We start from the raw sequence: 25,439 nt of genomic DNA on the forward strand, positions 1-25,439 counted from the left end.
ACTGGTCAAACATAGCAGGTCGTAGCACGGGCCCTCCATGTGCCACGAAGTGTGATCTCAAGATTATGGCAACAAATCCAGCAGACAGGAAACGTGTCCAGGCGCTACAGTACGGGACATCCACAGTGTACAACACCACAAAAAGACCGATATCTCACCATCAGTGCCCGCAGACGGCCAGGAGTACTGTAGGTAGCCTTGCTCGGGACCTTACCGCAGCCACTGGAACAGTTGTCTCCAGACACACAGTCTACAGACGACTGGTTTATTAGCTCAGAGACCTGCAAGGTGCAGTCCACTGACCCCTGGTCACAGGAGAGTCCGTAAAGCCTGGTGTCAAGAACACAGTACATGATCATTGGAACAGTTGTCCCAGGTTATGTTCACGGACGAGTCCAGGTATAGTGTGAACAGTGATTCTCGCCAGGTCTTCATCTGGCACGAACCAGGAACCAGATACCAACCCCTTACTGTCCTTGAAAGGTCCCTGTATAGAGGTCGTGGTTTGATGGTGTGGGGTGGGATTATGATTGGTGCAAGTACACCCCCGCATGTCTTCGACAGAGGAACTGAAACAGGTCAGGTGTATCGGGACGTCATTTTGCACCGGTGTGTCCGCCTTTTCAGGGGTGCAGTAGGTCCCACCTTCCTTCTGATGGATGAAACGCACGGCCCCACCAAGCTGCCGTCGTGGAGGGGTACCTTGAAACAGAAGATATCAGGCGAATGGAGTGGCTGCCTATTTTCCAGACCCAAACCCCATCGAGCACGTCTGGGATGCTCTCGGTCGTCGTATCGCTGCACGCCTCAAACCCCTAGGACACTTCAGGAGCTCCGACAGGCACTGGTGCAAGAATGGGAGGCTATACCCCAGCAACTGCCTGACCACCTGATCCAGAGTATGCCAACCCGTTGTGCAGCCTGTGTACATGTGCATGGTGATCATATCCCTTATTGATGTTGGGGTACATGTGCAGGTAACAGTGGCGTTTTGTAGCACATGTGTTTCGTGACGGTTTTCTCAACTTATCACCAATACCGTGGACTTACAGATCTGTGTCGTGTGTGTTCCCCATGTGCCTTTGTTATTAGCGCCAGTTTTGTGTAGTGCCACGTTGTGTGGCACCACATTCTGCAATTATCATTATTTTATGAGCATGAGTTTATTTTAAACGTTTGTAATACATGCCCCTTCCTCTCCCCCGTCCGTACTGCTGCAGCCTAAATAACCCTGGTCCTACAGTTATAAAAATATTGGCCTTTACCGAGCGAGTTGGCACAGCATTGGTGAGACTCTGGATTTCCATTCGGAAGCACAGGGACTCATTTCATCTGCGGTTCATTTCCCCATCTGCTCATCCAGACAAAGGTTTTCCTAGATTCCTAGAGGGACATTCGAGGATGGTTCTTTTGACGCTTACTTTTTCTCCTTTCCCATCCTCTCCATCTCTAATGACATCGTTATCGATTGGACATTAAACTGTTATGATCTTCCTTTTACACGGAACTTTGATGTATTACTTCCTCTGACTGTGATGTGGGATGCACGTTTGTAGTGGCAATGTAGTCGGCGCTTTTACAGAGTGCCTCCGTTCTGTTCGCAGCTTCCTGGATGACCTGGACCGGCTGGGCGCCAAGGACTACCAACCAACGGAACAGGACATCCTCAGGACACGAGTTAAGACCACGGGCATCGTCGAGGTGCACTTCTCCTTCAAAAACCTCAACTTCAAGTAAGTCCGCAATTCAAAGTAGATACTTCCGTATCCGATTTTTTTTTTTTTTTTTTTACTGCTAGTATCCACACCTGCAGTTCCCTGCGTCTTCTCTGGCTCCTGGTTACATAATCTTCGGCTTCCATTAATTCTTCATTCGCAGATAACAATATTATGTGGCTTGTTTTTTTTTTCCAGTTGGCCTTACGAAGCCAAGGGAACCTCGTTCCAGCCCTTTCCTTCACAGAATAATCTGAGGGCCTCTCTGGCATCTGGTCTCTATGTTTATACGCTCTAAGACAAAAAAAAAAAAAAGACTCACCACGAAGGAATTATCCGGATGGGATGGAAATCAGTGCATGCGATGTGCTGAAAAACAGTTTCAGAAAAACTGGATGATTTATTCAAGAGAAAGAGCTTCACAAATTGAGCAAGTCAATAACGTCTTGGTCCACGTCTGGCCCTTATGCAATAAGTTATTCGGCTTGGTATTGGTTGACAGTGTTTTTGGATGCCTTCCTGAGGGACATCGTGCAAAATTTTGTCCAGTTCGGTCGTTAGTGTTAGACAGTCAAAATCCTGAACTGTTTGGAGGACCCTGCCCGAGATCCGGCTACCTTACTGGCCAAGGTATTATTTGGCAAGCGCGAAGACAAGCAGTAGAAACTCTCGCCGTGTCGGGAGAGGGGGGTGTTGTTGTTGTTGTTGTTGTGGTCTTCAGTCCTGAGACTGGTTTGATGCAGCTCTCCATGCTATTCTATCCTGTGCAAGCTTCTTCATCTCCCAGTACCTACTGCAACCTACATCCTTCTGATTCTGCTTAGTGTACTCATCTCTTGGTCTCCCTCTATGATTTTTACCCTCCACGCTGCCCTCCAATACTAAATTGGTGATCCCTTGATGCCTCAGAACATGTCCTACCAACCGATCCCTTCTTCTAGTCAAGTTGTGCCACAAACTCCTCTTCTCCCCAATTCTATTCAATACCTCCTCATTAGTTATGTGATCTACCCATCTAATCTTCAGCATTCTTCTGTAGCACCACATTTCGAAAGCTTCTATTCTCTTCTTGTCTAAACTATTCACTTCCATACATGGCTACACTCCATATAAATACTTTCAGAAACGACTTCCTGACACTTAAATCAATACTCGATGTTAACAAATTTCTCTTCTTCAGAAACGCTTTCCTTGCCATTGCCAGTCTACATTTTATATCCTCTCTACTCCGACCGTCATCAGTTATTTTGCTCCCCAAATAGCAAAACTCCTTTACTACTTTAAGTGTCTCATTTCCTAATCTAATTCCCTCAGCGTCATCCGACTGAATTCGACTACATTCCATTATCCTTGTTTTGCTTTTGTTGATGTTCATCTTATATCCTACTTTCAAGACACTGTCCATTCCGTTCAACTGCTCTACCAAGTCCTTTGCTGTCTCTGACAGAATTACAATGTCATCGGCGAACCTCAAAGTTTTTATTTCTTCTCCATGGATTTTAATACCTACTCCGATCTTTTCTTTTGTTTCCGTTACTGCTTGCTCAATATACAGATTCAGTAGCATCGGGGAGAGGCTAGAACCCTGTCTCTCTCCCTTCCCAACCACTGCTTCCCTTTCATACCCCTCGACTCTTATAACTGCCATCTGCTTTCTGTACAAATTGTAAATAGCCTTTCGCTCCCTGTATTTTACCCCTGCCACCTTCAGAATTTTAAAGAGAGTATTCCAGTCAACATTGTCAAAAGCTTTCTGTAAGTCTACAAATGATAGAAACGTAGGTTTGCCTTTTCTTAATCTATTTTCTAAGATAAGTCGTAGGGTCAGTATTGCCTCACGTGTTCCAACATTTCTACGGAATCCAAACTGATCTTCCCCGAGGTCGGCTTCTACCAGTTTTTCCATTCGTCTGTAAAGAATTCGTGTTAGTATCTTGCAGCTGTGACTTATTAAACTGATAGTTCGGTAATTTTCACATCTGTCAACACCTTGTTTCTTTGGGATTGGAATTATTATATTCTTCTTGAAATCTGAGGGAATTTCGCCTGTTTCGTACATCTTGCTCACCAGATGGTAGAGTTTTGTCAGGACTGGCTCTCCCAAGGCTGTCAGTAGTTCTAATGGGATGTTGTATACTCCCGGGGCCTTCTTTCGACTTAGGTCTTTCACTGCTCTGTCAAACTCTTCACGCAGTATCATATCTCCCATTTCATCTTCATCTACATCCTCTTCCATTTCCATGATATTGTCCTCAAGAACATCTCCCCTGTATAGACCTCTATATACTCCTTCCACCTTTCTACTTTCCCTTCTTTGCTTAGAACTGGGTTTCCATCCGAGTTCTTGATATTCATGCAAGTGGTTCTCTTTTCTCCAAAGGTCTCTTTAATTTTCCTGTAGGCAGTATCTATCTTACCCCTCGTGAGATAAGCCTCTACATCTTTACATTTGTTCTCGAGCCAACCCTGCTTAGCTATTTTGCACTTCCTTTCGATCTCATTTTTGAGATGTTTGTATTCCTTTTTACCTGCTTCACTTACTGCATTTTTGTATTTTCTCCTTTCAGCAATTAAATTCAGTATCTGTTCTGTTACCCAAGGATTTCTACTAGCCCTCGTCTTTTTACCTACTTGATCCTCTGCTGCCTTCACTATTTCATTCCTCAAAGCTACCCATTCTTCTTCTACTGTATTTCTTTCCCCCATTCCTGTAAATTGTTCCCTTATGCTCTCCCTGAAACTGTGTACAACCTCTGGTTCTTTCAGTTTATCCAGGTCCCATCTCCTTAAATTCCCACCTTTTCGCAGTTTCTTCAGTTTTAATCTTATCTTTCTGAAATCTTGTCTTTCTGAAATGTGAGCCTACGTTGGCTTGGCGTGGAGAGCAACAAAATGAGACGTCGAAGCAGGACTCATCACTAAAGACAATTCTATACCAATCAAGCAGATTCCAGGCTGAAGATGTGTCTACGACTGTCCGGACAGCGGTGGGATACCAACCTAACTGTCGCTCGCCATATGGCCCGACAACGGTGAGTGACGGTCTGGAGTGTCATTCCTTTTCATGCCAAGACTCCTTTGATTGTCAACTGCAGCACCCTTTCAACATAGCGCTACGTCGACGATATTCTACGCCCCGTTTTGCTGCCCTTCATGGCAAGCCATCCTGAGTTTACATTTCTCAAGATAACGCCCACCCGTACACGGTCAGAATCTTTAATGCTTGTCTTCGTGCTTTCTAAACCGTACCTTGGCTAGGAAGTTCCCCAACTAAGAACGTTTGGAGCACTTCTGGCAGAGCTCTCTAACCATCTCGGGATTTTGACGATCTGACTCGCGAACTGAGCTGAATGTTGCACGAATCCGTCAGGAGGACTTCCAACAACTCTATCAATCAATAACAGTAAGTTTCCTTCAATTTACGTCTATGGTTACAAACTTTTTGTCAACAGATTACCATCATCAGATCTGTTTTATAAAAACACTATGGCTGCAGTAAAATGGTTCAAATGGCTCTGAGCACTATGGGACTCAACTGCTGAGGTCATTAGTCCCCTAGAACTTAGAACTAGTTAAACCTAACTAACCTAAGGACATCACAAACATCCATGCCCGAGGCAGGATTCGAACCTGCGACCGTAGCGGTCTTGCGGTTCCAGACTGCAGCGCCTTTAACCGCACGGCCACTTCGGCCGGCGCTATGGCTGCAGTACATTAGGACTTTGTTTTTATGAAACAAATCTGATGATGGTAATCTGTTAACAAAAAGTTTGAGACCATAGACGTAAATTAAAGGAAACTTATTGTGTATACGGGTCACTGTTTTATTCGCGACAATGTCGCAGCTTGTGAATCAATAATTGCTTGCATGAGAGTCTGAAGTGGACCAATGCGTTATTGATTTGCTCAATTTCTTAAGCTCTCTCTCTCTTGAATAAATCATCCTGTTTTTCTCAAATTGTGCTCATTTGTTTGTCTATACAGGGTGTTACAAAAAGGTACAGCCAAACTTTCAGGAAACATTCCTCACACACAAAGAAAGAAAATATGTTATGTGGGCATGTGTCCGGAAACGCTTACTTTCCATGTTAGAGCTCATTTTATTACTTCTCTTCAAATCATATTAATCATGGAATGGAAACACACAGCAACAGAAAGTACCAGCGTGACTTCGAACACTTTGTTACAGGACATGTTCAAAATGTCCTCCGTTAGCGAGGATACATGCATCCACCCTCCGTCGCATGGAATCCCTGATGCGCTGATGCAGCCCTGGAGAATGGCGTATTGTATCACAGCCGTCCACAATACGAGCACGAAGAGTCTCTACATTTGGTTGCATCAACTGTCTGAACGAGTTCGTCAGTCACCAATGATGGTCTACCACTCCTCTCTTCATCATGAACGTTTTCTCGTCCACTTTTAAATAAACGTACCCATTCACGGACAACTCCTTCACTCATAACTCTTGGTCCGTACACGGCACAAAGCTCACGATGAATAGCTGCTGCAGAATATCCTTTGGCTGTAAAAAACCTTATGACAGCACGCACTTCACATTTGGCGGGGTTTTCTATTGCAGCACACATTTCAAATTGCCACAAAAACTAAACTAGCGCAGGTACGACGTTCACTCGACCACGGCTTGATGCCGACTGACCTGTTGAGTGCGTGAACGTACAGATGGCGTCGCTACTCCCCCCACAACCCGAACTGTGACCAATCGGAGGTTACTTTCTGAACCGCCCTCGTATGTACATCACATTTCCCGATTTCCGTCCCATTCGGATAATTCCTTCGCGGTGCGTCCTTTTTTGTTTCAGAGTGTATTTTGAAGAAGCCGATTGTATGTAGGACAGCCATGTGCAATTTTTTTGAGCTATTGTTTAACTTATTCCCGTAACATTTTCATTGTGGCCGTAATGGTCTCGCGGATAGAACAGTAGACTTTGGCTCTGCAGGTCCCACGTTCAGTGCTGCTCAGGGGTCCAGACGTTTCCTCGTTACAGCCCCTCCAGAACCACACCAAGTCCCTCAGCCTCCTGTCAAAATGAGTACCGAGGAATTTCCCATTATCATCCAAACGCTCTCGTGTCGAATGGCCGCCTCGCTCGCCTGATTTAACCGTGCTAGACTTCCCTATGAGGTTATTTGAAGGCGAAAGTGAACTCCCACCGGCCGAGAAGCTTCCAATAGTTAAATTATTTTCACTATGAAATTTCCAGAATTCCTCCAGCAGTTACGAAAGATGTTTTCAAAAACTGGGTGAAACGCCTCGAGTATTGCGAAATCGCGATTGGTCGTCATTTGTCGTATGTAGTACTTCGTAAGTAAACTTGAATAAATATTGTACCTTGTGTAAAATGTTCAACTATGTTTCTCGATTAGTTTGTATGTTATTCGAAACTTATTGTATATACGGGTCACTGTTTTATTCGCGACAATGTCGCAGCTTGTGAATCAATAATTGCTTGCATGAGAGTCTGAAGTGGACCAATGCGTTATTGATTTGCTCAATTTCTTAAGCTCTCTCTCTCTTGAATAAATCATCCTGTTTTTCTCAAATTTTGCTCATTTGTTTGTCTATATATGTACATCACATTTCCCGATTTCCGTCCCATTCGGATAATTCCTTCGCGGTGTTCCTTCAAATGTTCAAATGTATATGAATTCCTAAGGGACTTAAATGTTGACCTCATCGGTCTCTAGACTTACACACTACTTAAACTAACTCAAACTAACTTATGCTAAGACCAACGCACACACCCATGTCCGAGGGAGGACTCGAACCTCCGGTGGAAGGGGCTGCGCAATCCGTGACATGGCGCCTCAAACCGTGCGGCCACTACAGGCGGCTTGAAATAGTCAAAACATTGTGAAACACCTTGTAGTATCATCATCATGCACCGAATTGCCTCAAAAATGAATTGCCGTGAGTACCACGAGCATTCGTCCAGTACAGGACGCCATCAGTCTAAATATCGGATACAGTTTTCCGCACTTTCCTCACCATACCATCTACCCACAGCAGCAGGAAGTCAAAAAATGTTAAAATTGGGCTACACTGAGCACCAGAGCACAGACAGCGATTAAAATACGAGAATCACCATGGAAGACTCAAATATGCTCAAGCTTCTCACGATAGTTTCTCTTGTACAGGGTACAAAGAAAGTGTCACTTACTTCTGCAGGAGCTAGCATTGGTCAAAACTAGAAGAGAAATTCCTATGATGATTTCAAAACCCTTAGAGATATAGACTTGTGACGATTAATGTGTAGTGCTAGGTTGTGTAGGCAGGATTAACAAGATATGCCATAGTAAATTACCACAGTGCGCAGGTGTGAGCAGATGCAAATCTTCCACTGGTCATGGAGGTGAAGCATCAACATTGTTTCACTATCAGTGTACCGGGCGCGTATGGGCCTAGTTGTTTTTGCGCCCTAAAACAAAACAAACAAACAACTATCCGTGTAGATGACTAACTCATGACTACATACTTTACCAGATTAAAACGTGCTCTATATAGCCGGTTTCTGCGCGTTAATTACCAGCGCTACTGGAGGACGTTACCCTTGCAGGGAGACAACAACTGTGGTTAATGTGCTACGGTGCACCATCCCAGTTTCTACTGGTTGTGCGACACTATATAACCGCAACGTTTCATGGGCGATGGACTGTTGTGGGAGGTCCGGTAGCATGGCCTCCCGTTCACAGGGGCTCTCAGTCGTTTGGATTTCTGGCTAAGGGGCCATTTAAAGGCAACAGTGTCCAAACCGTCGGCAACGTGCGGATGTTACAGAACCGTGTAACTAATGCATGTGGCGCAATCCAGATGGACCAGATATATTTGAAATAGTGCATAAATCACTACGACGAAGGGGTGAAGGATGTGTAACGATACTTGCTAACCACTTCTGCCTATAGCGTCTACTGCTACGGTAACAGAGAGATGGCAATGAGAGGACAGATTATCATTTCAACAGGTATTGGCTTCCGGACATATAATCACTGGAACTTTTCTTCTACATTCATGCTCATAAAATAAGGATAATGGTGATACTTGGTGAAACAACGCTCTGGTGGGCGGTTTGCGGCTTTAAATCACCTCGGGATATGACCATGTGGTACATTTGAGCTGCGGTCGTCGCACGGTGGCGCTGGCAGCAGTCCACATACGCAGAGGTGTGTTGGTGCATGTCAGAGTACGTTGCAGCGAATAAGTGTGCAGACGTTTACAGACGTGCTAATGGTGACTGTGTGTTCAAAATGGCTCAAAGAACACGTATTGAAGACGTTATGAGGGGTAGAATACTAGGGCGGCTGGAGGCTGGTCAGACACAGCAGGTCGTAGCCACAAATTGTGCTCTCAAGATTATGGCAACGATTCCAGCAGACAGGAAACTTGTCCAGATGCTACGGTACGGGACGTCCACAGTGTACAAACTACAAGAAGACCGATACCTCACTGTCAGTGCACGCAGACGGCCACTGAGTAATGCAGATAGCCTTGCTCGGGACCTTACTGCAGCCACTGGAACAGGTGTCTCCAGACACACAGTCTACAGACGACTGAACAGACATAGTTTATTCGCCCGGAGACCTGGAAGGTGCATTCCACTGACCCCTGATCACAGGAGAGTCCGTGAAGCCTGGTGTCAAGAACACAGTACATGGTCATTGGAACAGTTGTCCCAGGTTATGTTCACGGACGAGTCCAGGTATAGTCTGAACTGTGATTCTCGTCGGGTTTTCATCTGGCGTGAACCAGGAACCAGATACCAACCACTTAATGTCCTTGAAAGGGACCTGTACGGAGGTCGTGGTTTGATGGTGTGGGGTGGGATTATGATTGGTGCACATACACCCCTGCATGTCTTTGACAGAGGAACTGAAACAGGTCAGGTGTATCGGGACGTCATTTTGCACCAGTATGTCCGCCTTTTCAGGGGTGCAGTGGGTCTCACCTTCCTCCTGTTGGACAATAACGCACGGCCCCACTGAGCTGCCGTCGTGGGGGAGTACCTTGAAACAGAAGATATCAGGCAAATGGAGTGGCCTGCCTGTGTCTCAGACCTAAACCCCACCAAACACGTCTGGGATGCTCTCGGTCGACGTATCGCTGCACCCCAACGACACTTCAGGAGCTCCTACAGGCACTGGTGCAAGAATGGGAGGCTATACCCCAGCAGCTGCTCGACCACCTGATCCAGAGTATGTCAACCCGTTGTGTGGCCTGTGTACGTGTGCATGGTGATCATATCCCATACTGATGTCGGGGTACATGCCCAGGAAACAGTGGCGTTTTGTAGCACATGTGTTTCGGGACTGTTTTCTCAACTTATCACCAATACCGTAGACTTACAGATCTGTGTCGTTTGTGTTCCCTATGTGCCTATGCTATTAGCGCCAGTTTTGTGTAGTGCCACGTTGTGTGGCACCACATTCTGCAATTAGCCTTAGTTTATGAGCATGATTGTATATATCTCGGTGGTGTCTGTTCTCTCGGATATGTCCAATGTATTACATGTCATGCATATTAGTCAGTCGACTTTAACGCTTCGCAAACTTAAGTTGCAACCCTCTGCCTCTAGAGGGCTTCAAATTGCAGCGAGTATCATGGTGGTTTGTAACGCAATTATGTCTGTGCGTGAGAACAAGCGTGCTGTAATTAAGTTTCTAATCGCAGTAACATGCATGCAATCGAAATCCACACAAGAATGAAAGTTGTATACGATGATGATTGTATTGGCATTAATAATGTGCAAGGTAAGTTGTTCGTGAATGCAATGAAGCAAATGTTGGTGCTAAACTCAACTTGGCTCCATTCGATCTCCATCCGTTTTCAAAACTTAAAAGAACACTTCGAGGACTTCACTTTGGTAGTGATGAAGCTTTGTAATCAGAGGGTAAGGTTGTGGCTCCGTCAACAGTCACACATTCTACAGTTACGTAAATTGAAGAAGGTGGGGGGAGAATTTATTTTATTTATTTATTTATTGCCAAATTATAGACTTGTTACCAGATGTTTAAAACAGGTCGTACATCTTACAATTTTCGGTTTTCATCTTTTTACATTTTTATTTTCTTTTGTTTTATCTACAACATTTACAAAAAAAATGATACTTTTCAAAATAACAATAATTTAAGGTTGAAATATAAATAAAATTTTGTTGTTTTTTGAGAAGAATATAAAAAGATGATAGGATAGAGGAGAGATTTGTTAGCACCATCACCGAATGTGACTGACGTTGAATACCAGGGAATGGTTTCTTGGAGCCGTTGACCGCCAGGGGAGGAAAGAAAGGAAAGAAAAGGGAAGCCATTATTGATACAGCTGATCAGGACTTAGCGCAGCATCAGCGGCGACGAATGAAAATGTGTGCAAGACTTGAATTCGAACCCGGGGTCTCCTGCTCACTACGCAGTTGCGTTAACCTCTGCACCACCCGGGACACAACTGCGTGACCTCTCGGCCGACCCACTTTCCCACGTAGCGACTGTCCATATCCTCCATGCTCTCTGCTTCGAGATTCCCACAGGAGGTTGGACGTAATCGTTCATCCGTACTGCATGTGGTGGATCCATTTCCCACCGAGGCGAATCAATTGTATGAATGCGTGATGTCTGTTCTTTCGGACATGTCCAAAAGAACAGACACCACGCATTCACATAACATCCTACAGCGGCGGTGTCAACAAACCGGTCTCTCGCTGGGAGAAATGTCTTCGTCGGGTGACTATGTTGAGAAATAAATGTGCAGACATCAAAAATAAAGATGTAGGATGTTAATAAAGTTTATTTTATTTAAAAAGCTGTAAGAGTTTTCATGAAGAAATTCGGAGGCATTACTTATCAGCATGCCGTCGTAATACCACCTGAGGGTTAAGGGCGATCGGTTATTTGCTTGGCCTTCAACCGGACTGTCGTTTAATAGTTGAAAAAATTTGAAAAAAAAAACTGAAAGTAAAGTCGTATGGCACAGTTGTCTGGGAGACATTGAGAGGCAGGTTCAGCCGTCTAATTGAAATTGTTTCTCCTTTCCTTCCCACACACTGGGAACTCTCCTTCGCGATGTGAGAGTCGCGTGTTACGCGTATCTGGTAATTGTAGATGACTGTAATGAGTGTGTGGTGTGTTGTTGTGCCATGTTTGCGTTGTATGACGATGATAGAAGGGAGAGCGTGAAACACGCTGCCGGCACATAGTCCACTCCTCTCTAATAGCACCAAAGGGGCCTCCCAGCTTAACGTCCCCATCCCACGGAGGCCGGCTGCTGTGGCCGAGCGGTTCTAGGCGCTTCAGTCCGGAACCGCGCTGCTGCTACGGTCGCAGGGTCGAATCCTGCCTCGGGCATGGATGTGTGTGATGTCCTTAGGTTAGTTAGATTTAAGTAGTTCTAAGTCTAGGGGACTGATGGCCTCAGATGTTAAGTCCCATAGTGCTTAGAGCCATTTGAACCATTTTTATTTTTGAAAAAATCATATCGGTTGGCGAGCCTATCACAAAACGAGAAAGTGCAGAAATTCTCATGAAGGGTGAACGCTTTCACAATGTAACCGACATTCAAGCCAAGGTGACGAGCTAGTTTAGGTGTAATCGTAACACATTCGTTCTCATTGACAAGTATTGGCTACAAACGTCACAGCAGATGGAAACAATTTTCACTGCGCAGGTAAGATGTGGCAGGACTTAGGTAAGCTCAGACTATGGTATGCTCTCTGTGAAACATTATCGTACAAAAACTTTTATAAAAATGTTGAAAATTCACCTAAAGTGCTTTGCAGAACGCGCATCGGTCAAGGAGCGTGTGATGCACCTTACATGAAAACTGGACCAAACGAGCCTCGTCTACCACCGATTCTGACGACTAAAAATTCTTCGCAGTTTTCAAATATCTACATTAGAATTTGTCATCAGTTACCTTAGTATCCCTTTCCATTTATATCCACCATCACCAACCTTCTGTGTGGCAGCAGGTCATCACATCTCCTCGCTATGCTGCTAATCTGGGGAGGAAAGAATTGACTTGGTTCATCCCAGGTAGTTCCGAGACGCTTCGGCGAACAAGTCTGTGTTTGATTTATAGTTGGTTTTCTACTCTCATCTAGGCGAATGACGACAAAAACGACTACCACATCTCTATTGTAACGCTAAAGTGAAGGGACATTTCAATACACATCCATAGACTGTTCGAAATAGCCGTAAGTTACATTTATTGTAGATGTCGCGGGCGTTTACACCAATAAAACCAAAGTATACTACCGCCAACAACGAATTATTTTCTTGGCTCGCAGAAGGCATGAAACGGATAACTGAATTTATGACAATTACCTTTATTAAATATATTTACATTGTTTTGGTAATATGGTAACTCGAGCCATTAGTTATTTTAAAAATCAGCGCAATTTCTTCAGTTCCAAAATCTATCTATGGTTCTTGTGCTTATCAGCCAGAAGACCTTAACAGTGTACGTCATATAAAAAATTCTGACTTGTTCACGGTATATTTTCCAGAAATTGACAGTGAAATCTTTTTCACTTCAAATATCAACATAATATTTCCTGTCTATGAAGGTAAACTGTAATCGTCAGCAGCCATTTTTGAACCATCCCACGTACAGATAGGACAGACGTAGAGGTGACAGATAGGACAGACGTAGAGGTTTGGAATTTATTTAGAAGTTTCGACGTGATGGCTGGGTGTTGTGTGATGTCCTTAGGTTAGTTAGGTTTAAGTAGTTCTAAGTTCTAGGGGACTGATGACCATAGATGTTAACTCCCATAATGCTCAGAGCCATTTGAACCAGCCAGCCAGAAGTTTGGAATTTATCCCGGGACATTGGCGCAAAGTCTGTTGATCAGGAACTTCACACCATACACCTACTCACATTTGCCAGAAATGCAAAGGGAAAGCAGTCAACAGCACGTGGCGTAACCGGGCGGCTTCCCATACAAGTACCGGCCACGCCCGACATTGCATAACTTCGTCGATCTGACAGGAATCGGTGTATTCAACGAGCTAAGGCCGTCGGCACATTTAAAAGTGACGCACAGTAATGACATAGCTGCATGAGACAGACGTGGAAGCTGAAGACATACGGCGGAGTTCCTAGAGGCGCCGTGGGACCGGCGACCAGATGGTTTGTGTGTGGGCCGGGAGTCTGGTGAGCTCGCCTAACAAGCAGCAGATGCGGCGAGCAGATAAGGCAGGCGGCCGATCGGCTCCCACTGCAGATTGCGATCTACGCGCCGCCGGTGCGCCAAATTAAGCCAGAACCGCGGCGGCGCGCAGCACCGCTGGCTGTCCACAGTCGACACGTGCAGTCAATACAACCCGAGATACAAATGTGCGGAATGGAAGAAATGTGGCCAAATGTGAGGAGACTGTACGGTTCCCTCCAAATGTCTCTCCGTGTCGTTCAGACCAAAGCAAGCGAGATGACGGGGACTTAACTAACGTATCAGACCGAACGGAAGGAAAGTTCGCAACGGTAAACAGGGGCTGTACTATTGTTTCACTGTAACAAGATACTCGGTCCGGAGGCTGATCGGAGTAGGTCTACCGATAGAAATCGAACTGCCGAGACAATCTTACAATTGCCCCGCATGTATCTGTTTAATCACCAGCAAATAATTTTTTGTGTTTATACAGTGATCTCCAGCGATATAAACATGTACATGAATGTATAAACGCCTGAGGACGAACGCAAGCCCGAAACAGGCCATGTGACAAATAAATAACCTTTTACTGTGACCGGTAGCGGGAATTTTTCTACACCCTATAAAGGAACAGTCACGGAGTTTAAAGCATCCACTGTGGATAAAATTCATCTAATCTTACAAGGGTTGCTAAGACAGTCTTAAAAGGGGACCACGTCTCCTTACTACCGATTTAGACCAGATTTATGATACACTCCTGGAAATGGAAAAAAGAACACATTGACACCGGTGTGTCAGACCCACCATACTTGCTCCGGACACTGCGAGAGGGCTGTACAAGCAATGATCACACGCACGGCACAGCGGACACACCAGGAACCGCGGTGTTGGCCGTCGAATGGCGCTAGCTGCGCAGCATTTTTGCACCGCCGCCGTCAGTGTCAGCCAGTTTGCCGTGGCATACGGAGCTCCATCGCAGTCTTTAACACTGGTAGCATGCCGCGACAGTGTGGACGTGAACCGTATGTGCAGTTGACGGACTTCGAGCGAGGGCGTATAGTGGGCATGCGGGAGGCCGGGTGGACGTACCGCCGAATTGCTCAACACGTGGGGCGTGAGGTCTCCACAGTACATCGATGTTGTCGCCAGTGGTCGGCGGAAGGTGCACGTGCCCGTCGACCTGGGACCGGACCGCAGCGACGCACGGATGCACGCCAAGACCGTAGGATCCTACGCAGTGCCGTAGGGGACCGCACCGCCACTTCCCAGCAAATTAGGGACACTGTTGCTCCTGGGGTATCGGCGAGGACCATTCGCAACCGTTTCCATGAAGCTGGGCTACGGTCCCGCACACCGTTAGGCCGTCTTCCGCTCACGCCCCAACATCGTGCAGCCCGCCTCCAGTGGTGTCGCGACAGGCGTGAATGGAGGGACGAATGGAGACGTGTCGTCTTCAGCGATGAGAGTCGCTTCTGCCTTGGTGCCAATGATGGTCGTATGCGTGTTTGGCGCCGTGCAGGTGAGCGCCACAATGAGAACTGCATACGACCGAGGCACACAGGGCCAACACCCGGCATCATGGTGTGGGGAGCGACCTCCTACACTGGCCGTACACCATTGGTGATCGTCGAGGGGACACTGAATAGTGCACGGTACATCCAAACCGTCATCGAACCCATCGTTCTACCATTCCTAGACCGGCAAGGGAACTTGCTGTTCCAACAGGACAATGCACGTCCGCATGTATCCCGTGACACCCAACGTGCTCTAGAAGGTGTAAGTCAACTACCCTGGCCAGCAAGATCTCCGGATCTGTCCCCCATTGAGCATGTTTGGGACTGGATGAAGCGTCGTCTCACGCAGTCTGCACGTCCAGCACGAACGCTGGTCCAATTGAGGCGCCAGGTGGAAATGGCATGGCAAGCCGTTCCACAGGACTACATCCAGCATCTCTACGATCGTCTCCATGGGAGAATAGCAGCCTGCATTGCTGCTAAAGGTGGATATACACTGTACTAGTGCCGACATTGTGCATGCTCTGTTGCCTGTGTCTATGTGCCTGTGGTTCTGTCAGTGTGATCATGTGATGTATCTGACCCCAGGAATGTGTCAATAAAGTTTCCCCTTCCTGGGACAATGAATTCACGGTGTTCTTATTTCAATTTCCAGGAGTGTATATGCAGGGCTTGGCCAGAAATAAAAGTGACAGAAGTTGGAGTTCCAGAAGGCAAATTGTTTCACAAAAATAGCGCTTTTGTCATTGTTTGGAAGAGGCGTGAGCCATTAATGGTAGCGAATTTACCAGGCAGCGGTTGGTGCAGCGGAAAGAGGATAGAACAGTAATCCGTGAGTCCTCGAGTCGATTGGCTACAGGGAAAGTATTTTTATTTTCAGTTTTTATGCTATTTACACTGCAAAAAAGCCGAAATAATTCTCAGTACATTGTATTTGTTAATACCTTCACCAATGGCATTAAAAGAAAAGACAAAAGAGATCTGGGGATTGCTAATAATTTCCAAGAAAGGATTGTAGTTACTGTGTCTGCGATAACGTTTCAAAAACGTATAGTAATTAAAGCGGACAGGACTTCGTCAATCTGACCTTCCAACAGCCTTCTGAAGTTGCACGTTTACAATAGCTTCCCTTGTTTTTACGACGTATATCAACCCAGCGCGTGTTAACCATCAACTGTAAAATAACGAAAGAATCTAATTTTATACACGAAATTCTCGTGTACCCCTTGTAATTCCTTCCTGTTAATTTATTTGCAATTCCCAAATTTTCCTTTGCTGTAGCTTTCATGCCTTTATATAAGTACTACTACTACTTCGTGATCAGGCCCAGTGGACCGCACACTTCTACAAGTTTCCTCCTCCACTGTATTCTGTCCATTGCTGCTATCCGCGATCCGTCCACATCTATTGACAGTTGGTTTAAGTCTTCATGGAGTCCATCCCTCCAACGCTTCTTGGATCTCCCTGGGGGTCTCTTTCCTGTAGGTGTGAAATCCAGGAGCTTCCGAGGCCATCTGTGATCCTCCATCCGGGCCCCGTGGCTGGCCCACTGCATTCGTTTGGCTTTGACAGTTCCTGCTATGTTGGACCGCTGGTATAGTTCCTCAAGCTCTTGGTTGTATCTGATCCTCCATTCCCCTGTATCTGCATCAAGAACCGGAACGACGATCTTCCGAAGCACTTTTCTCTCAAAAACGAGGAGCTTATGAAAGTCCTGTTTCCGGATACTCAAAGTCTCGCATCCATATAGAACAACAGGCTCGATCACGGTTTTGTACAGTCGAATCTTGAACTGTCTGGAGAAATATCTGGACCGAAGCAGTTGTGCTAGGCTGTGGTAAGATCGGTTTCCTGCTTGTATTCTAGCATTGATCTCTGCTTCACACGACGAGTTCTCAGTGAAAAGTGTCCCTAGGTATTTGAATTCATCCACTCTCTTGTAGGACTGGTCCCCAACCTGCAGTGATTGTAGATGACGAGCAGTCTGACAATGACCTCGCGTCATAACGAGGTACTCTGTCTTATGTTTAGCCCAAATTTTCTAGTAGCCTCCTTTAGTGCTTTGGTCATTTGCTCCAACTCCTCTTCCGACCTAGAGAGTAAACAGATGTCGTCTGCATAGGCTAAGTATAACAGTTATGTAAATACTAGTAAATATAATATACGGAGCGTTATTTTGGTTTATTTGAAATGTAAGTGACGTAACTCGACCCCTAAGCCCTGGGTTACTATTCCGAAGTCTTTTCGCTGGCCAAACGCTGCCTAGGTTAGCATAAATAGCTCTGCCTCGCCCGGCCTGCGCCAAAAATGCTTTTCTTCTAAACGCGTGACCATGTGCAGATCCCACTTCTGTCACTTTTATTTCTGGCCAAGCGGTGCATGTAACATAAATTTTGACGGAAACGGTGATAATCAGTAGGCACGGCCCCCTTGTTAGTCGGCAGTCGTATCAGAACCCAGTTGTCGCGAAACCTGGGTACTGCAGCGCTGCCAAGCGGCTAGCCTGCATGAACACACTGAGAAACGATCGTGTGTTGTGTGTACTGATGCACGTTCAAATGAAGCTGTATTTCGGAGGCTATTGTTGCGTTATAATTATAGCAGCATTAAAAAGTATACTCTCGGAATATCCCTGTTTCGTTTTACAAATGATGGCTCAAATGGCTCTGAGCACTATGGGACTTAACATCTATGGTCATCAGTCCCCTAGAACTTAGAACTACTTAAACCTAACTAACCTAAGGACAGCACACAACACCCAGCCATCCGGGAATCGAACCCGGGAACCCGGGCGTGGGAAGCGAGAACGCTACCGCACGACCACGAGATGCGGGCTGACAAATGATGCTGAGAGGGAGTAATGTTATGAAAAACAAGTGCTCATTTTAGGATGGTTAGTTATACGTTTCAGGCTTGTGAGACAATGTTTACCATTTCCATTCTCTCATAGTGTCTTTAGAACTTCAGCTATTTATGAGGTAGGTGAAATATTAACCAAATTTTGATTATGTTACGACTCTATAAATGTCTGAAAGTTAAGCATATCTGACGAAAATCTTTTCAATTCTTTGTTTCGGACTTCAATTTCACAGAAAGCACAGATATACTTTTGTGCTTACTAGATTGAAATGGAAAAACGTAGCTCCTTTTCGCAGTAATTGATGTGACCGTATATAAACTCAAGAAAATGTTAAAATTAGTAGGTTATAAGGAAGTTCACAAAAGCAAGGAAACTTTTTGGATTGCATTACATTACCTGCATACCAAAGAGAAGATAGTTCATAACAAATCAATAGTGTCGCCGGCTCGAATCCTGCCTCGGGCATGGATGTGTGTGATGTCCTTAGGTTAGTTAGTTTAAGTAGATCTAAGTCTAGGGGACAGATGACCTCAGATGTTAAGCCCCATAGTGCTTAGAGCCATTTGAACCATTTTTGCACTGTACCAGTACTGAAGAAGCAAAAACCATCGTGTTCTACGGATACCACTAATGGAGGTGCACGTGAAGCATAGAAACGACGATAGGAAAAGGACAAAAGGATGTCCAGAGTGTAAAAATCGTGCCTGGTTTTGATTGTATTAAAATGAGTTTGAAATCCGCTAAGAAACTCGAAACAACTGCAGTCGGTGCAAATCATCAGGAGATACCTGCCAAGCATGCAGATATACTCTTAATCAATATCTTTTGAACATAAACGCATCAGGTTACAATTCATTTCTCGTCTTTAAGGATATTCGATTACACGAATACGACTCTGCTATATTGAACTGCATGGTTTTGTTTATTGGAGACAAACTGCAGGGCACTCATCATATGAACATGTGGCCGGAAGTGCATACCAAAGGACGAACACCCTCTTGAAGGTGGGGATAAAAGACCTTTGACAGTGTAGGTTTCAGATTAGATTAGATTAGACTAGTACTTGTTCCATAGATCATGAATACAACAATTCGTAATGATGTGGAACGTGTCAGGTTAATAAAAGGTGTCTATACAAGATATTACATTACACAAAATATTGCATGACACTTAATATTTTTAATTTTTTTTGTGGGGGTTGGGGAAATTACCCACTTACTATATCCAAAAATTCATCTAACGAGTAGAAGGAGTTGCCATTAAGAAATTCTTTTAATTTCCTTTTAAATGCTATATGGCTATCTGTCAGACTTTTGATGTTATTAGGTAATTGACCAAAGACTTTTGTGGCAGCATAATTTACTCCCTTCTGAGCCAAAGTTAGATTTAACAGTGAGTAGTGAAGATCATCATTTCTCTTAGTGTTGTAGCCATGTACACTGCTATTACTTTTGAATTCGTTCGGATTGTTAATAACAAATTTCGTTAATATATATATATATATATATATATATATATATATATATATATATATATATATATATATATAGTGAGGCTACAGTGAAGATCTCTAGCTCTTTAAATAAGTGTCTGCAGGATGATCTTGGATGAGCTCCAGCAATTATTCTGATTACACGCTTTTGTGCAATGAACATTCTTTTACTTAATGATGAGTTACCCCAGAATATGACGCCATACGAAAGCAGAGAATGAAAATAGGCGTGGTAAGCTAATTTACTGAGATGCATATCGCCAAAATTTGCAATGACCCTAATAGCATAAGTAGCTGAACTCAAACGTTTCACCAGATCTTCAGTGTGTTTTTTCCAGTTCAACCCCTCATCAATGCATACACCTAGAAATTTTGAATACTCTACCTCAGCTACCGATTTCTGATCGAGGTCTATTGATTGTGTCATTTCATTTACTGTGTGGAACTGTATATACTGTGTTTTGTCAAAGTTTAATGAGAGCCCATTTGCAGAGAACCACTTAATGATTTTCTGAAAAACATCGTTTACAATTTCACCAGTTAATTCTTGTCTGTTGGGTGTGATAGCTATACTTGTATCATCGGCAAAAAGTACCAGTTTTGCATCTTCGTGAATATAGAATGGCAAGCCATTAATATATATTAAGAACAACGGAGGACCCAAGACCGAACTTTGCGGCACCCTATTCTTGATTGTTCCCCAGTTTGAGAAATCATCAGGTTTTTTTTTCAGTGACTGTAAGGACACATGAGAACACACTGGGCAAATGGGAATGTCTTGCCTGCACTAGTTTTTTAAGCTCCACACTCAAGGGAGCACTGAACAGTGCCACCATCACCTAGTAACCACATTACCAGTCGTACTACCAAAGGCATGTTTTGCAGTAGGGGAGTCACGGCCACCCGCAGGCAGTGCAGACAAGCCTCGCCTGTGACGTGCTGTGGAAGGAAGGCTGGTCCCACGAGACGTTCGCCAATGACCCCCGCCCACACAAAGCGACTGAACAGAGCTCATGTTTCGCTGGCACCACACCATGGGGAGTCCCCGTAGACTACATGTGGGTACTGTGAAGGTCGACGATTCTGTCCCTGGTAGAAATAGCCTCTTCTCTGAGTAGGATGGATAACACAAAGGTCAAGACTGTGGTGACCTGTGCGACGAACCAGCCGCAAAATTATCGCCGTGGAGACAAGTCCGTAGGTAATAAGGCCTGCACGCATTGCAAGTTCAAAAATGGTTCAAATGGCTCTGAGCACTATGGGACTCAACATCTTTGGTCATAAGTCCCCTAGAACTTAGAACTACTTAAACCAAACTAACCTAAGGACATCACACACACCCATGCCCGAGGCAGGATTCGAACCTGCGACCGTAGCAGTCTCGCGGTTCCGGACTGCAGCACCAGAACCGCTAGACCACCGCGGCCGGCGCATTGCAAGTGGTACGGATAGTGGCGCATGACATGGATACAGTCGTCTGGCGTATCCCTTGCAGGTGGGCCGCCTGCCTGGCGTTGATAGCATGGTTACTATTGAAAGACTTTTCTGTCTCCACTTTCAAGTGGGTGTACCTCCCTTGGAACGCATTTCCGCCCTTATGACCATATAACCTTGTTTTGCTCCTTGCCTTCACAGGATCGAAGTTTGTTATTACGCATTTGCATTAGCGGGGATGCGGGATATTTAGTTTAATTACATTTGCACAATATACTGGAAAAAGCAGCACATCATTTAGCGACTGGGAAATAAGGAAGAGCCGGCGGGTGTGACCGAGCTGTTTAGGCGCTTCAGTCTGGAACCGCGCGACCGCTAAGGTTCAAATCAAATGGCTTTGAGCACTGTGGGACTTAACTTCTGAGGTCATCAGTCCCCTACTTAAACCTAACTAACCTAAGAACATCACACACATCCACGCCCGAGGCAGGATTCGAACCTGCGACCGTAGTAGCAGCGCGGTTCCAGACTGTAGCGCCTAGAAATGCTCGGCTACTCCGGCCGGCTACACACCGCTAAGGTCTCAGGTTCGAATCCTGCCTCGGGCATGGATGTGTGTGATCCTTAGGTTAGTTAGGTAGTTCTAAGTTCTAGGGGACTGATGATCTCAGATGTTAAGTCCCATAGTGCTCAGAGCCATTTGAACCATTTTTTTGTAGGTTTGGGATATAAAATAGTTTGTGACAGATGTTTTCCTCGAATTTCGTCAGAAGAACACAAAACCAAACGAATGGAAGCTGCGCTGACATTTCTCAGTCACTATGAAAATGACGATGACGTATTTTTCAATCACATTGTCACTAGTGATGAGACTTGGAGATCACATTTCACACCGGAAACAAAGCTCCAATCAATGGAATGGCACCATTCGCAATCCCAACGAAACCGAAAAAAGCAAAACAAATTTTGAGCATCAGAAAGATTATTGGCTACGGTGTTTTCGGATCGTAAGAGTGTTCTGCTCATCGACTACATGCTTAGAGGTCTACTGCGGCCTACTGCGAGACGCGTCAATGACTTCGTCACACCATTATAAACAAGGGACGCGGAATGGTAACCGGTGGCGTCATCCTCCTTCACAATAATTCACGTCCGCGTGCAGCGAGAGTGACAAGACATGCTTTATCACTTTTAGTGGAAAATGGGATTATTACTTTTCCCCAAATTGAAAGATTTTTTAAATTGACAACGCTACGGAAGTGATGATGAGCTTAAAGAAGCCGTAAATCAGTGGTTGAACAACTTAGCGCAACTATGTATGCAGATGGCATGGAAAAGCTGGTAAAATGGCACAAGTGCCTAAGTTTGAACAGGATTAAAGAAGAAAAGTATTTTGGGTAACTAATTGTGTGTAAAATACAGTTTTGTTTAATTATATCAAATAAAAATTTCTGTAGTAAAAAACGTTCTTTCCGAATGACGGGCCGCGGTGGCCGAGCGATTCTAGGCGCTTCAGTCCCGAACCACGCGGCTGTTGCGGTCGCAGGTTGGAATCCAGCCTCGGGCATGGATGTGTGTGATGTCCTTACGTTAGTTAGGTTTCAGTAGTTCTACGTCTAGGGGACTGACGACCTCAGGTGTTTTAAGTCCCAGAGTGCTTAGAGCCATTTGAACCGAATGACGCTCGTATTTTGAAACTTGACGTCTGGACATGTATATTCTCGCTTTCGGAACTACTATGTCCGCTGCTTACAATTGGATATATTACGACATGGTGTCGATGTCTATAGACATCACACACATCCATGCCCGAGGCAGGATTCGAACCTGCGAGCGTAGCAATCGCGCGGTTCCGGACTGAAGCGCCTACAACCGCTCGGCCACAGTGGCCGACTGTTTACAACACAGCGCTCGAATATCACATTGCACCTTAACCAAAATAATTCCATAAAAGTGTGAAGTGATTTCTAAAGCTGTGAGGGTAGAATATGTAAAGGTAATCAAATGTTTAGTACACTATATGGGCAATGAGAACTATTTTTATTTTTGAATAGTTTAATTAATGGAATCTGTGTTCCAACAACTACAAAATTAATAAAGAGTACGAAACAAATGAAGCGCTTTTTAACTTGTGAATCCAGAGTTCAAAAATAGACAAAATAGAATGCAAAGCTAGGAAAGAATTTCTTATTTCAAAGTGTGACCACATGCTCTATTCCGTCTTGCTGCAAAGCTGCGTGGATGTTTCCAGATGTAGAGGTGGACGGTTGTAGCTCTGATTGTGGACATATGTCACCTGCAGCGTAATCCACATGCCCATCAACACGCAATTAATAGCATGCACTGTGCCCCTTGCTCACCACCTCCCCCCCCCCCCCTCCCTCTCCCGTAGTCGAAGCAAGTTTATTAAAACAAAAAAACAAAAAGAGTCAAAATAAGGCACCAATTTTGAAGGCATGTTTACAAACACTACGGAGAAGTCAAATAGATGTAGCGACGCCACGCTCCACACGGCTGCCTTTCACATTGCAGCGAGCTGAAGACGAACGACTTTTAATGATCAAATCTACGGCGTATTTATTTGACGACAGGTGAAATTGACAAAGTTTCCTATTACACCATCAAATTTCTTTGGCATAAATATTTGACACATCGACTTCGACAAAGAAGTATGATAGTGTAATATCGGATTTTAGCGGAAGTAAACGAACACGTACACTTTTGTCATCCACACAGCCCCATCTGACTGCACAAACGCAACCGCGTACGCAAACATTCCAGGTCTACGTGTGGTGTGGAAGTATGAACGCGCATTGACAGGCTGTACTTTCGTGTAGTTTTTTCGAACGAATAGAAATGATGTAAAGACCACTGTAACTGAGCAAGTATTGAGAGACTGTGGATTGCTGTTTGCAGACTGTTCGACGTAGGCGGGCAGCGTTCGGAGCGAAAGAAGTGGATACACTGTTTCGAGGACGTGACGGCGATCATCTTCTGCGTGGCCATGTCCGAGTACGACCAGGTGCTCCACGAAGACGAAACCACGGTGAGTACTGTTTGTGACTGATGGGCATTCCGTCTCGTCATTTTTGTTGTACGTTTAAAACCACAGTTCTTGGACAGACCGAGCAAAAGATACTTTAGCTGTCTAGTGAACGTTCCGTTATCGCTTCGTTAAAGGCAGCAGCAACTGGTGTACACTATCTGAAAAAAAGTATCTGGTCTACTAATGGACATTAATATGGGATGTATCCACCTTTCGCATTTATGACGCCTTGTACTCTGCTAAGCACATTTCAAAGAAGTGTCTGAATATCTGGTGATGAATGGCTGGGTGGATTGCTTATGGCAACTTCGAAGTTTCTCACAATCACCCTCTCCAGTGCTCGACGGTCTTTGTCCGTTGGTACATGAGGTCTGCCTGGTCTTCTATTAGCTTCCTTCATATGTCACACCACCAACAGTCGACCTGGGCAGCTTTAGAAAGGTTGAAATGTCTGACGAATTTTTTTATACACATACATCTACATCTACATTTATACTCCGCAAGCCACCCAGTGGTGTGTGGTGGAGGGCACTTTACGTGCCACTGTCATTACCTCCCTTTCCTGTTCCAGTCGCGTATGGTTCGCGGGAAGAACGACTGCTGGAAAGCCTCCGTGCGCGCTCGAATCTCTCTAATTTTACATTCGTGATCTCCCCGGGAGGTATAAGTAGGGGGAAGCAATATATTCGATACCTCATCCAGAAACGCACCCTCTCGAAGCCTGCACAGCAAGCTACACAGCGATGCAGAGCGCCTCTCTTGCAGAGTCTGCTATTTGAGTTTGCTAAACATCTCCGTAACGGTATCACGCTTACCAAATAACCCTGTGACGAAACGCGCCGCTCTTCTTTGGATCTTCTCTACCTCCTCCGTCAACCCCACCTGGTACGGATCCCACACTGATGAGCAATACTCAAGTATAGGTCGAACGAGTGTTTTGTAAGCCACCTCCTTTGTTGATGGACTACATTTTCTAAGGACTCTCCCAATGAATCTCAACCTGGCACCCGCCTTACCACAATTAATTTTATATGATCATTCCACTTCAAATCGTTTCGTACGCATACTCCCAGACATTTTACGGAAGTAACTGCTACCAGTGTTTGTTCCGCTACCATATAATCATACAATAAAGGATCCTTTTTTTCTATGTATTCGCAATACATTACATTTGTCTATGTTAAGGGTCAGTTGCCACTCCATGCACCAAGTGCCTATCC

General features: G+C 45.0%; 1 protein-coding gene across 1 annotated transcript in view; it reads left to right on the plus strand.

Moving 5' to 3' along the window:
* The window catches only part of LOC124615421 (guanine nucleotide-binding protein G(o) subunit alpha), a 533,614-nt gene that overhangs the window by 477,815 nt on the left and 30,360 nt on the right, over positions 1-25,439 (plus strand). The window contains exons 5-6 of the mRNA XM_047143294.1: positions 1,605-1,733; positions 24,090-24,219. Coding sequence (XP_046999250.1) covers positions 1,605-1,733; positions 24,090-24,219 — 259 coding nt within the window. The remainder of the gene's footprint in view (positions 1-1,604; positions 1,734-24,089; positions 24,220-25,439) is intronic.

Source organism: Schistocerca americana, chromosome 5 (genome assembly GCF_021461395.2).
Source record: "Schistocerca americana isolate TAMUIC-IGC-003095 chromosome 5, iqSchAmer2.1, whole genome shotgun sequence".
Taxonomy (NCBI): Eukaryota; Metazoa; Arthropoda; class Insecta; order Orthoptera; family Acrididae; genus Schistocerca; species Schistocerca americana.